Source organism: Dromaius novaehollandiae, chromosome 6 (genome assembly GCF_036370855.1).
Source record: "Dromaius novaehollandiae isolate bDroNov1 chromosome 6, bDroNov1.hap1, whole genome shotgun sequence".
Lineage (NCBI taxonomy): Eukaryota > Metazoa > Chordata > Aves > Casuariiformes > Dromaiidae > Dromaius > Dromaius novaehollandiae.
The window spans coordinates 29271116-29285176 of record NC_088103.1 but is presented as its reverse complement, the minus strand read 5'-3'; the positions used below and the strand labels follow the sequence as shown (position 1 = coordinate 29285176).

At 37.4% G+C, this 14061-nt stretch overlaps 1 protein-coding gene across 6 annotated transcripts in view; it reads right to left on the bottom strand.

The window, feature by feature from the left end:
• The window catches only part of PCGF5 (polycomb group ring finger 5), a 78284-nt gene that overhangs the window by 25959 nt on the left and 38264 nt on the right, over nt 1–14061 (bottom strand). For all 6 annotated transcript variants that reach the window (XM_026094103.2, XM_064514031.1, XM_026094104.2 and 3 more), the window contains one exon: nt 2263–2359. In XM_026094103.2, coding sequence (XP_025949888.1) covers nt 2263–2359 — 97 coding nt within the window. The remainder of the gene's footprint in view (nt 1–2262; nt 2360–14061) is intronic.

The following is a 14061-nucleotide window of genomic DNA, read 5'->3' as shown; positions in this document are numbered from 1 at the left end:
TGATCATTGATTCAAATCCTCTTTTCAGCTGAGACCAGTTTCCATGAAAAATAAAAACAAGCAAATAAAAAGTCAGCTCTTATAAGCACAGGTTCATTCTTGCATGCATGCTCTCTCTTTCCCTCTCTCTCTCTCAATGCTTGGCCAGTCGAGTTTGTTATTTGATTATTTGAATACCAGGTATGTGAAAAACTAGCTGGAAGATCAACTAAGGAAAATCTCTCCTAAAACTGCTTGGATTATATTAGGTTGTACAGTCATATATGGAAGGACAAAATTATAAGTTTTTACAACACTTTAACTACACAACAAGAGACTGCAACATTTCTCAAGAGAAGTAGGTTAGCAATAGTAGGTGAAATTGCTCCCAAAAAAATGTCATTTTTCACCAACCTGTAAAATATCTTAAGATTAGGAATACCCAAGGTTCACAGAATGTTGACAAACTTTGTACAAGTAACATTAGATAGGCAGACATGAATTTCTCTTAATTATCTCATCTGTGGTCCTGGAAGACCTAAGAAGGTTGAGCCTACAGAGATCCTAAGAACGGATTATCAAACTCTGAAGAAAATGGGTGAAGAGTAAAAATGGCCCCTTCAGTAGAATGAGTAAGCATTTGTTTGTGGGTTGTTTGACCAAACCAGCATCCATTCCCTAATGTGTACATTAAGCAGTATTCATTTTTCTCACCTAGTTTTCATCCTAAAAAATTCCTTTCAGAAGTCCCTCACTTCCAGTAATCGCCAATAACTACAGCCAATACACCATTATTTTACAGTTCAATAGGGACATACCAGGCAAGCGAATCTAAGCCAGAGGACCCCAACATATCATCACATGGTGCCTGTGACAACTTCCAAGATTGCTCATAGGCTCAGGAAATGGAAAGTTTACACCAACAAGGACAGTAATCTATGGTATCCCCAGCAGCGGGCATTTTCTCAGTATTGCTGCCCATTGGTTAGTAGAATTAGGCACCACTGCTCAGTGTAGACTTGAGGCACTTTCTGTTACTTAAAAAATAAAAATGATGATATAAATAGTAAGACTACAGCAATTTAATATGATAAAACTACCAACAAGCTGAATTCTTTAAATCCCTTCAAAGTCCTTCAACAATATTTTAAACAATTTGTTCTGGTTATCAAATATTGAGAGAAAAGTGAACATCAAACAGAGATTCAGCTAACTTCCATTTGGATCTACTTCATTTAATACAAGAAAATTTTACAAATTCTCCTCTTATGCACACCTTATGAATTACAGGCTTATACCGGGAGAGGATATCAGCATAAACTTGCTATGTTCCCTAACCAACTTTTCAGAACCTGTGACAGTCTGTCTTTGTAGTCCTACACTGATAACCTGCTGTCTCCCTGTTTCTTGCTAGCTTTCTGCCTATGTTTAAGTTGTCTTTAATTTCAGGTATGGCCTGTGCATCCTTTCAAACTGTTGTTCATTCAGTAAAACACAATTTGTACGTCCTGGAATGCTCTTGTAGCGCTGCAGGGATCCATTTAAATACAGATATCTTAGAAAAGAGTTTCCCTATTCCAGATAACTGTACTAGCAGGGATTTACTATAGTACGCTTATCTCCATAGATAATTGCTTGATGGAGATGAGCATACTGATTGGCTTTAAGACCTATATAAGCCAGCTGTATATGAAAACCATTAAACTTTGATTAGCTATCCCACTTTAATTTATGCAGGATACTGGGCACAATTTAGTCAGAAAAGATTAAGGAAGAAAGCACACCATCAGTGTCAAAACTGTCTTTCATGACTGCCTTGTGAGCAGTCTGACAGCAGATGTCAATTTAGATTGGTAAGCCTATCCCTTGGAAAACAGTTATTTGTATGACTGATTTTCTATATTGCTCTAAGAAAAAAGTTACATGCAACATGGAATCCCCTAAATCATCTGGAAAATGAACTGCAGTAATTCACTTCATGTAAAGAATAAGAGGTGTCTGTTTTTTTTCTTTGCTTAGAGGTTTAAAAATATTTTTATTTGTAGAATCGCTGTCCCACCTCACTGTCTTTCCCTTGTCTTTGTTTCTTTTATTATATCTGAAAATCTCAGTTTACTACTTATTTGGTGACTAAAAACTGGCAAAATCTACAAACAAGAACAGTTGATACATAATTTTACAAATAAGCAAAAAATGGAATTCACTTTCAGTATAAAGATATTAAGAGTTTTTAAAATCTTTTGTTCCATGCATTTTAGCAAATGTTGTTTAATGCCATCTTACCGTAACATTTCTAGTGGATTGGTCTCATGAACTTGGTTGCCACACCTGGGACAGTCATTGCTGTCTTCAAAGTGCTGAACAATACAAGTCTTGCAAACTGAAGGACAGAAAAAAAAGTATAAAGCTTGGATCAAGATCTACGTATTACTGACTGCACATAGCCTACTGTTGTTACCAGGTAACTACTTCATGCATCAAGCATAAAAGAATATTATTTTAAAGCAAATAATTACAACGTGCCATATATACCTTATCTACTTCTTGTTACTGTAAGTCATAGTTCTGCTCAGCTAAGACTGAGAGCGCTCAGTTCAGCAGCACCGAGTTCAGCAGAACAGGTGAGACAAAACACTGCTTTATAGCATGCAGTATTTTTATTATGTTATAATTCTCACAGCATTGTAAAATGCAACACCCACACCATGCAGCTTATGCAAAGAACAGGTTCAGAGAAAGTGCGTGCTGGGGAGTTCTAGCCCAGCACGAGCCATTCATTACTTCAGATGATCTAAAAATGACTTGCGCACATTAAACACTATTGTAAACACTTCTTAGAAGAGAAAAGTTCACAGAAACTGTACACAGGTTCAAAATGACTGTTTCCCTTTGAACATCATGCCTTCAAAAGCAATGACAGAAATAGCAGTAAACTTTTAATACTTGAATCTTGTCATGAAAATCAGGATCATGCTCACGGTAAGGATAAATAAACCCAGCAAAACAATGAGAATTTAAGATCCAATAAACTGGTATCAAACTGAACATAGTGCTGCAGTGTTGTTGCTTCCAGATGATTAATTGCAGAAAGCAGATTTTACCTTCATTAATAAGAAAACGGAACTCAAGTTGATGAGAACAAATATATTTTCTATTATTATTGTGTTACAACATTCTAGGTGGAGATAAACTCCCTTCTCCATTCATTATTGCTTCACCTAAACTGAAATGAGAACTACAAATTTAACAGTAAATGGACTGAAAAAGTAAATGGAACTGCTGCAACTGCAACATGCCTTCTGCTGAAACACTATTTTATAATTTCTCTCATCAATAATCCAAAGAACTAAGAGTACTCCTAAGACAAACTGGTTAATCTTAATCATATGGCAATCCTGAAACCTCTAGAAAAATCAAGCATTTTAACAAATGTCACCTAACAAGCCAAGTCTGCACTCATGTTTGTCTTAGAGTGCTCAGAAGGTTAGTACAAATCAGCTGAAGCTGATAATATACACACATTAAACCACTGCGTAGGTGTTTTTTCATTCTGGTTTACAACACTAACTTCAAGACACTAACTTCATAGCTTTAGTAGAAATTACAACAAACTTTCAGTTCTGGTTCTGACCCGCAGACTTCAAAGCTCAGTGGCTGGCTCTTTGCATTAGAGGTACTGGTGGCCGTCCTCCCCAAGCTAGACAGCTGTAGCAGCATGGATGCATGGCAGATTTCTGATAATCCTGGTAAAATGAGTCCAGTAAGCCCATAAATCCTGCCAAACAAGCCCAGTAAGTGGGGCACTGTGCTGTCCTCTTATACAGGGACTCTGAAATGGAGCTGAGAACACTGGTGCTATGAAAGTACAGTTCAACCCTTAGGATATAATGAATTTTTTTTAATCCTCAAGATGTAAGGTTTTTGGCACTGGCAAACAGATGCAAGAAACTGTAATCACTTAACTTTTCTTATATCACAGACTTCTTACAAACTGTTAAATTACTGCACTTAATTCATTTTTGTACATGTATTTCCTAACATTCTCACAGGGTAAGAAGTCTAATAGAGACCAACAAATGCTATGTTCTGTACTGACAGGACTTCTTCACTTTCTATATCCTTTTGCTACCTAAAACTTTAAACAATTTGCTGCTGTAGTGTCTTCATACCAATATTTTACAACTGGTTTCTGTAGACTTTAGGTGATCAAGACACTAAACTTAGAACACAAAGAATTTCATCACTTGCACAGAAGCACTCATGCCTCAGTCCAACAGAGCACTTAAGAACATAGTTAACTTTAAGCATAAGTCCCAATAACTCTTAAGACATGTAGTTAGGGTTTCTATAATCTTTCTTTGCTAACATGACTGAGAATCTCCATTACAACTGGAAAAAAAAAAAATCAAAGTTATCTTTGAAAATGAAAAGACATGAAAATTCTTAGGTGAAAGATTTTTTTTTTAAGATGTAATATCTACACATGTTCCACCACGGGCAAACATCATAAAGTGGAGTTCTTTAGCTGATCAGCAGCTCCCTTCCTCAGGTAACCCAGTTCCCCTAAGTATCTGAACTATCTTTACTTCTGTCACCCACCTGAGATACAAAGTGCAAGGAGCAACTGAAGGCATCCCTTAGTTCCTTCGCTAATCAAAACCCAGCCACATAGATAGAACAATATAATAGAGAAGAGGAACAGATTGTAAAATATATACAAAATCACCCCTGCAGGAACATATTTTCTTTTTCTTAAATTAGTGCACTAGCTGGATAAGAGTTAGACATCTCTCATTTCAACTAGCCATGCCAAGATTAAATAGAGGGTGGGCCTTTTTTTTTTTTTTTTTTTTTTTTGTCATTTCTTCACCCAGGTCTTTTATAGGCTTTTTGAATTGCATTGTTTGCTTTGGATACCATGATTGAAACTTTTCATCTGCATTTTATCTTAAAATGGCTTAAGTTTTATATGACTGTAAAGTAAATAGATAAAAACAAGACATTCCTCACCGAAAGTGTCATGAATCTGCTCTGCTGCACTTCCTTTAAATAAATATCCTGACTCCTAATCACAACCTCCAGCATATTCATAGATAATGGAGTGTACCCTCATTTCAGATGCACAGGCCTGGAGAGGCAGAGGTGCTGTACAGTAACACGCTGTAATCAGAAAAGCCCTCTTGTCTGTAGCTAGATGCCAGGGTGCATGCTTGAGCCTCTGAGATGAGGAAGTGTCACAAGCAGGTATCAGAGCCACCAGCACCATTCGAGTGGTTACAGTCAGCACAGATGGAGTTTGATAAGCTAGCCAAACAACAAAATGTAATATTTCCCCAATTTTTTCTTGTTCATCTTCAAACAGTAATTACCGTAGCTTTCCTTCTTTGATACTACGAGTAGTCCAGAAGACTATTGAAAAAAAATGCTTCTAGACAAATTAGGAACATGCCATGTCATCTGAATTTTGGAACAAACATCATTAACACTAATTAATATGAAATTCTGATATAATGTTCATGAGGAAGCTAGAATCAAGTGAGCTTTCCCCTCTGAAATAGTATATAATGTTGTCCTGGTATCAAGTCATTCATTTATCTTCTTGAGAAATAAAAAATGACCAATCATAAAAAGATCCTACTCTGAACACATGATACAAAGATCAAAACAGAAGTATCTTTTGATAATATGGCACAGAATCATGATGGAGGAGGCTCTTTAATTGATAGCAATACCTATTGTAAACTCTGTAAAAAAATTTAAGTATTTTAAACACAAGACAGTATGTAGATAAAGTCATTAAACTGCATCTACATTTATTTTATGCAACACAGATTTTCAGAGAAAGATGGTCTAGAAAAGGAGATATTGTAATGAATGGCAGCAATTAACACTGTTGAAAATTAAAATTTTACTGTTCATTGATAGAAAAGATCCTTTCTTCCTATAAATGAAAAAATCAGGACATTTCTGGAGCAAGATTATTCTATATTATTGAAGCAGAAAGCATTAACACTGTTAAGTGTAGAGATACTAGGTCTGGGTGAGGTCAATTAAAGAGCTAAAGATTACTAACCTATTAAATCAGAAATCAGATATAGAAACAAAGGTGTTAGAGCTAGAAGTCTGAAATAAAAGTCTTAGAATAAGCATTTCCTGGATGACTTCAATGACAATCAAAATAATCATGTTTTGTTCAAGCTTCTTTATAACTCAGGCAATCTGTGGAACACACTATTGTCAACTGATCTCTTCAACTGCAACATCTGACATCTCATAATCCTGGTTTCCACAGTATGCTGAAGATAGAGATGATGTATTACCTCAGGAGAAACTGAACAGATTATTGGTGGGTGATGACAATACTGATGAGACCCATGGGGTTAAGAATCATCTGTTATCTCAGAAATTCCATTAGTTGAAGAATATTAATTTAAAGAGTGTGAAAAAAGTCATAGCAGCTACTATGAGAATGAAATCATAAAGTCTAACATAGTCATAAATAATGGTCATATGGAAATTCAGCTGAAAGCCACTTAGGTAAGTAACATAAGGGTTTGGGTTATTCTAGACCTTTTCTAACATGACATCACAGAAACTGAGCTTAGGCATAACTCTACTTCAATACTGACCAGAGAGTAAGATGGACTTCCTCTTCTACCAACCCCTCTGATAAAGGAAGGGGTTGGTTTTAATTTTTTTTTTTTTTTTTTGGTAAGCCTCCAGTCTGGTAGAAGCAGCAGTATCTGTTTGGATTCAGTTTTTCTAATCTGATGCAAATTTTGAAGGATTGATAAAGAGTATGAAATTTGTAAAAAATGGTACAAACATCATCAGTACTGGTCAACATTCAGAATTCCGACAATTTTCATTTTCAAGCTGACAAGCTCTGTAGTGAACCTTCTCTTCTTCTGGAGATTTTAGCAGCAGAGACTCTGAGAACACTGACACAAAAATTCTTTAGCAGGATTACCAGTGGCTTGGTATCAATACCAGAGAGGGAGTTTTCTCTTATTCTCTGTAAGCAATTAGAATCCCATACTGGCCTCCTTCAGACCACACTTCCCTATGCTTTTAGAAAGCTATGTCTGAAATTCTTTGAGGAGTTTCTTTACCCGCCCTTGAGATCTCTGCTCCATTCGTGTCACAGAATTTCTTGAAGTCTATAATGAGATGACACTGATCTGTTCTGACTACCCTGAAGCAGGACTCATTGATCTGCCTTGTAAAGATAATCTAAACCTGGCTTTCCTAAGTGTTTTGGTTGTTTTCTAAACTACAGACAAAAATGATCTGAGCTATGGCTTTCCTTCATACCCAGAAAGAACTTGGGACAATTATTGTTCAGAAGAACTACACCCCTGGAGAGAAAATTAACAAGTTTGTATAAAGCCAGATGATTGGCTCCCCAAACCTCCCAAGTTTAGCATTGTTCAATAGCAATATTAAATACTGCTAAACATAAAGCCTGCTAAATCCACTTTAATGTAAATTAAAGAACTATTTATAATATAAACCAATCTGTGGAAAGGAACCAAAGTCCTCAGTCTCAATATATCTATGTGCCCTCTTTGGACCTTTTTTGAGAGAAGAGGGCACTTGTGCAAGCCACGGCGGTCCAAGAAAGAGACTAATGATTAATGAAGATTTTAATCTCCAGTGAAAGAGAGGTGTCCAGTGAAAGAGAGGAATTTTACGAATAATCTTCTACACGGATGCATTCACTACCTCCACAAACATACAGATTTGGACCAAGTCTTTGTACAGCTAGGTTAAAGCATGAGGTCATCTTACACAATGAAGGAAAAAAGATGAAAATTGTAAATCAATACTGAAGTAATCTAAAACAACTTTTGCTTTTTCTCATGTAAGGCTATGCTGCCATTAGCATTTGTTTGTCAAAAGGTACCTGCGATTTACTGACAGCAACACAGAAGTCAAACGTACACAGAAATTCTAGCACTCAAGAATAATGATCTATGATACTCTTAGTAGGAGGGGATCAACTGCCAGTATTTTCATATATGACAGGTATAATCTTCCTGTGTTGTTCTCAATATAAGAGACATACAGGAGAACATTTTCCAAAGACTATCACTTTGAAGTTTCAGAGAATGGGATGGCGTCAAAGTATTGGGTGAAAAGGGTAGGGAAAAGAGAGAATCTTTAAACAAAACTGAATTACAGATATACTTAATTCATCACTTCAGGAAATAAATTAAAAACTTTTAACACTTATGGTATACATTAACAAAATGATACAGTTTTACTTGCTTCATTGTAGATCACAGATTAAGAGAAAAAAGGCGAAAGAAAACAGTTCAATCAGGACGCATACAGTTTGAAGGATTTTGAGGTCTGTGCCACATACATCAATGAAGTGAGGACCCATACTTCCTGGCTGTACTATGACACTTTGGATGGGCCCTAATAAAAGTTAAACTCACATAAAACGATCTACTACAACTGATAAGAGTACTTGTGTGACATATGCTAATTTGTTGGCAATCGTAACATACTACACAATGCCACATTTTCCAATACAGAGACATCTGGTTCATACATGCTTTCAAATCTTGGTATTCGGCTGAAAAAAATTACATATACAAGCCTCAGGATTGCATTATATGTCATCTTACCCATACACACAAAAAGTACTTATCTTGTGCACATCTACACACATATTGCTCAGTAGGAGAAGTCTTCCTAAGATACTTTTAAAACACTGATCAATGAGATATCTAAATAAACTTAAAACCTCATCCTGTATTCATTTTTTACACAACATTCTACAAGAGAAAGCTTAATTAGTTTAATTAAATTTTAATTAACTGTAGGACAAATTCTCAGCCGGAGCTTAGCCTCTAAATTCTTCCAAGGATCTGCTCTCTCAGGGTCAGAATAAATCATTCCTTGAACCAGTGAGGGAAGGAGGGCACACAAGATATGCACGGTTAGTGGAACATCAAACCCATCTTGGTGATGGCACAGAGATGTAACAGGTCATTTGGTATGTTTGATGAAGTTGTTAATCTACTACCAGAGAAGTTTTACCAACATTTTAAACTTACTTTAAAAGCACTTACTTTTAGGGAAAGTCTCCGCATAGAAACCAGACAAAAAGCTTTGACATATTTAACCTCCTTTCTGAAAAAAACATACATGTGAGACTACTCCACTGTTAATTACAATCACCAGACACAGTCAGACTTGGTTCCTGTCTATTAAGACAGAAATAATGGTAGTATGTGAGGATCAAAAAAGACTTTATGGTTTGAAATTTTCTATTTCAAAATAAGATGGATCTATTGACCTTTAAGACCTGCTGGAAGCTATTTACTGAAGCTTCCATGGGAAAAGGAGCATGAAAGCAGCACAGGTTGCCTGTCTGGAGCAGAAGTTCTGCCGCAGTTATGTTCTGTTGGGACCTCTTAGTGAGAGCAGATTTTGGACTGTACAGCAAAACCTGAAAAACATTCAGGTTGCAAGATTACTGCACTTTCATATTGAAAACTCCATCTCTCTGTTCATTCTCCTGTGTGGATGGGCATCTCTAAACTGAGGGAAAGGTAAGTCTTCCATCATTGTGACTTTAAGGATTATATCAATAAACACCGTATTACGGGGTGATGATATTGCTCTGTCTCAATGATTTGAAAGGATTATCTCTAGAATACTCTTATCTGTGTTATTCAGAAGGCCCAAGATAGTTTAAAATTCCTAGTTAGACATTTCACTTACACCTCTAACACCTCTATACCTACTCAGATGATCAGGGACCTATCCTGGATCCTATCTTGAATTTCCATGCTGTGGTAGGGCTATTGTAAAGATGGATGAGATACATAACCTCCAAAGGAAGGACAGACTCCAGATCCAGGAGATAATTTAAGTTCTATTTTTCAACCCTCATTTGATTGGCCAAGTAGTAAGAGACTTGGCCTCCAACTCAGTTGTCCTAAACACCGTTAAATAAGTGCTGTAGCACCTAGACACAATTAAGAGTTGTACAATTTTGCTTGAAGAAGTATGAGGGCCGGCAACATGAAAGAACTAAGAAGCAAATACCATAAAGGGCTCCAAGAGTTATTAAAGCCCTAAAAATTGCCAAGTCCTTTCACCACTCTTGCAAGACTGATGCTTTTGATCGCCCAGATCAAAAGAACATACTGTGCATCTACAATCCTGTCCACTGTACTATCTCAGCATGCGCTCTTCTGCCTACCGAAGAGTTCACTCAGGAAAAAAGTTGTCTATATACTTCAATGGGTCCCAGATTGGTATGGTAACTTAAACTGAAGCCTTGAGCCATGGCTTTAAACCGGAATCATTAGGGGACAGGGACATAGGCTCTGACCTAAGGGAGGAAATACTGCAAAAGGAGAAGGTGGGCAATGCAGATGCCAGGCAATGGAGAAGGCTACAAGGTAAACTTTCACACTCTGAGGTTAACCTGGTGTGTCTGTGCACCATCCACAGAGCCTGGGAAACAAACAAGAAGTATGAGAAAGTTATGCATAGTCACAGGACCATGATGTGATTTGAACCACAGAGTCTTGATGGGGTAGCGCACATGACTGAAGCCCTGTCGTGGATGGGTATAAGATATTTAGGAAGGACAGGCAGGGAAGAAGAGGATGGAGAGTCACTTTATGAAAAGGAGTTCATCAGCTGCACTGAGTTCCAGCACGAAACCAGACTTGCATCTGTTGAGATCCTCTAAGTCAAGATGAGCTGGGAAATCAGACAAGTAGTGGGAGTTCCTGTTATAGACCACCCAACCAAGATACAAAGTGCCTGCAGCTTTCTATAACAAACTAGCAGAAGTCTCCCAATCATAGACATTGGTCTTCATGACTTTTATTAAGAGGACAACACACTGTGCAAACAATCTAGCAAGTTCCTAAACTGCACTGGCTGGCAATTTCCTAATGCAAATGCTAAAGAGGTCAACTAAGGGTAATGCTCCATCTGACCTGATCTGATTCATATAACAGGAAAAAAATGGTGCTGAATGCAGCCACAGACAGCAGCTTGCCTTGTACTGGCTGCAAGATGACTGAGTTCTGGATGTGGAGGAAGGCTAAAAAGCTAAACAGCAGTTAGGACTCCAAACTTCAGGAGACGGAGCTTCAGCTTGTTTAGGGAACTGCTAGTCAGAATTCCCAGGAAGGCTGCCAGTAAGAAGAGGAGAGCTGGCTGATTTTTAAAGAAAACTTATTTAGACCTCAAGAGCAAACCAGCCCATTGTATGGGGAATTCTGGCAGAACTTCTTGGTGCAAAAGATTCATAATGAAAATGCAAAACCAGAGCATATTCAAGTGGAAACAAGGATGGGCAACAGAAGGATACTTAGGGACAAAACCTGGAAGGCCAAAACTCGACCAGAGCTAAAACTAATGAGGCGTATAAAGAGATCCTACAAGCAGGCTAGTAGCTAAAGAAGTACTAAAGTAGTTCAGGGAAAATGTGGGTCTGTTGATGAATGAAGGAGACAACTCAGCCATGGATTATATGGAAAGGTCTGAAGTCCTCAATGTCTTTTTTGCCTTGGTCTTCACAGGCAGAGCCTGATCTCAAATCTCCATGCATACCAGCATGATTTGGGAAGGAGAGGGACAACCAACATTCAGGAAACAGCACGTTAGGGTCTACTTAAAGAAGCTGGATATATTCAAATCTGTAAGACAGACAGGATCCACTAAGCTGAAGGAGCTGGCTGATGCAGATGTGAGGCTGCCTTCTGTCACTGATAAAAATGATGGTGGTTATGGGAGGTCTCTGATGGCTGGAAAAGGGTAGTGTTATGCCCGCATTTAAGAAAGACAAGAAGGACCCAGGGAACTATAGCCAAACACCCTCCCCTAACTCCCTGGCAAGATGGCAGATCATGTCCCCTTGGAATCGATTTCCATATATGTGAAGGACAACAAGGTAATCAGGAATAATCAACAGAGATTTACCAAGAGCAAATCACGATTGAGACTAATAGGTGATCTAATAACAGCCCACACCATTTGAAGGGCAGTTACAGAAGTGATAGAACCAGACTCTTGGTAGTCGCAAATGGTATAACAAGCAGCAGTAGTCACAAGTTCTGGTTTGGCAGGACATCCAGAAAAACTTCCTCACTAGCTAGATAGGGAAGTACTGGAAATGGTTATTCAGAGAGGTTGTGGAATCTCCATTCTTGGAATTTTTTAAGACTCAACTATACAGAGCCATGGCTGACCTGGTCTACTGTTGGCAACAGATCTGCCTCACGCAAGAGGTTGGCCTAGAAAACCTGCAGAGCTCCCTTCTGGCCAACATTTCTATGATCATATAAACAGTCTGATATATTTTAGGACACTAAAGAACGTTTCTGAAGAAAGTTTATTTTTCAAGTTTTATAAGTTCACACTGTGCTAAACAACAGAGCGACTCAGGAGACAGACAATGGGACATGCCCCCAAGCTCACATCTAGCCCACTTGAGCCAGTAGTTCTTAAACATCTTTGACAATTGTGTAACAGACTAGAAAAAGAGGTCTCAGTCCATAAGACAAAATCATTCTGTTGAAAGGAGCAAAACCAAACTGAAGTACTGAGTGTGCAGAAGAATTAATTATTCTTGCAGTATTACAAGCATTTCCCTCCAAACAGAGATAGTACAAACAGTCTGCACTGCTGAAGCCTAAGTTGCTCTTATTCTTCCCAGCAAATGTTGGGCTTCAGTTGTCAGTCCAACATTTCCAAAGCCTGCATCAGAAACATCTCATATTAAAAAGGTACACATTTCTCAGTGCAGAACTTAAGTAGTTAACTTTTTCAGTTAACACAGAAGATATGAAATTAATCACTTATTGATTTGCTTACTAGTGATCGCAATAGCTCTTCTATGATCACCACAGATCATGTACATCAATACATGCTTTTCATCTCTTCCAGAGCAATAAATTGTGCTCCCATTACCTAATGAATATATTCTGCTTCTTAAACTGTTAACATCTGCAGATTTTGATCATTTGTGCAACACTTTTTTGAATTATGGCAATTACTAGTACAACATCTGAAATTTCTCATTTTCCTTTCTAGCATTATAAACGTCATATTTTGGCAACTAAACTTGCCTTCAGAGAAAGGTCACCTAATTTCCTGCATTTCTAGTCAATGGCCAAATATGTGACAGTTTTTGTGTGGGGAGACCTCTGCAACTATACAGAAGCTCAGTCACTTGCACTAAGCTGGCTGCAGAGCTGGGAACCAGGCAGTAATAGAGCTGTCTGGCTCCTCAGTGAAAAGCCCACAATTACAAGTGAATAAGAGAAACAGATGCGGTTGAGAAAAAAATGCTTCTTTTGCCATTATTGTTGTGTAATGGGAGCAAAAGTGAATAAACAAATGAATTATCTAGACAGAAGGATACAATATGAAGTCAAAGTCTGAGCTGATTTTTGATGACAACCTTTTTGCCTCTCCCCAACCTTTAAAAAAGTTACTATGGTTTATTCCACTTCAATCATAAAAAAGTTAACTTTAATGCTGAAACTTTTCCATTTCCATTTTCCAAATAAAAACAATTTAATAATAGCCAATGTATTTCTCTCCCATTTTATTTAAAGTTGTTGTAAGAACATTTTGCTTAACTTCTCTCCACCTAAACTTAAAAATTCCTTTAACAAACAACCCAAAAAGCAGAAGAATAATAACCCAAAACACTTTATAACCCTTGGCTGAGATGAGATTTCAAAAAATTCAGTTCAGAAAATTTTAAAAAAACTAAGTTAAAAATATTATTATAATGCTAAACAATAATATCTTCATACTAGGAACAACATACAGGAATGATATGTTTTAATTCTCTATGCTCCTGATACACCAGAGACATAACACCATAATTTGAAAATTAGCAGTAAAGGCAATAACAACTACAAGAACAACACTGCACAAAAATGTCAGGAAATGCTAACACAAGGCTCTTACTAAAATTTACTAAAGGTTTACATATTGGAAAACGACTAGAAAACGTATGGTTTTGCTACCCTTCTTTTAGGAGAATTCAAATTTTATTTGGAAAGATGCCAAATTCTCAAGACATTCTGA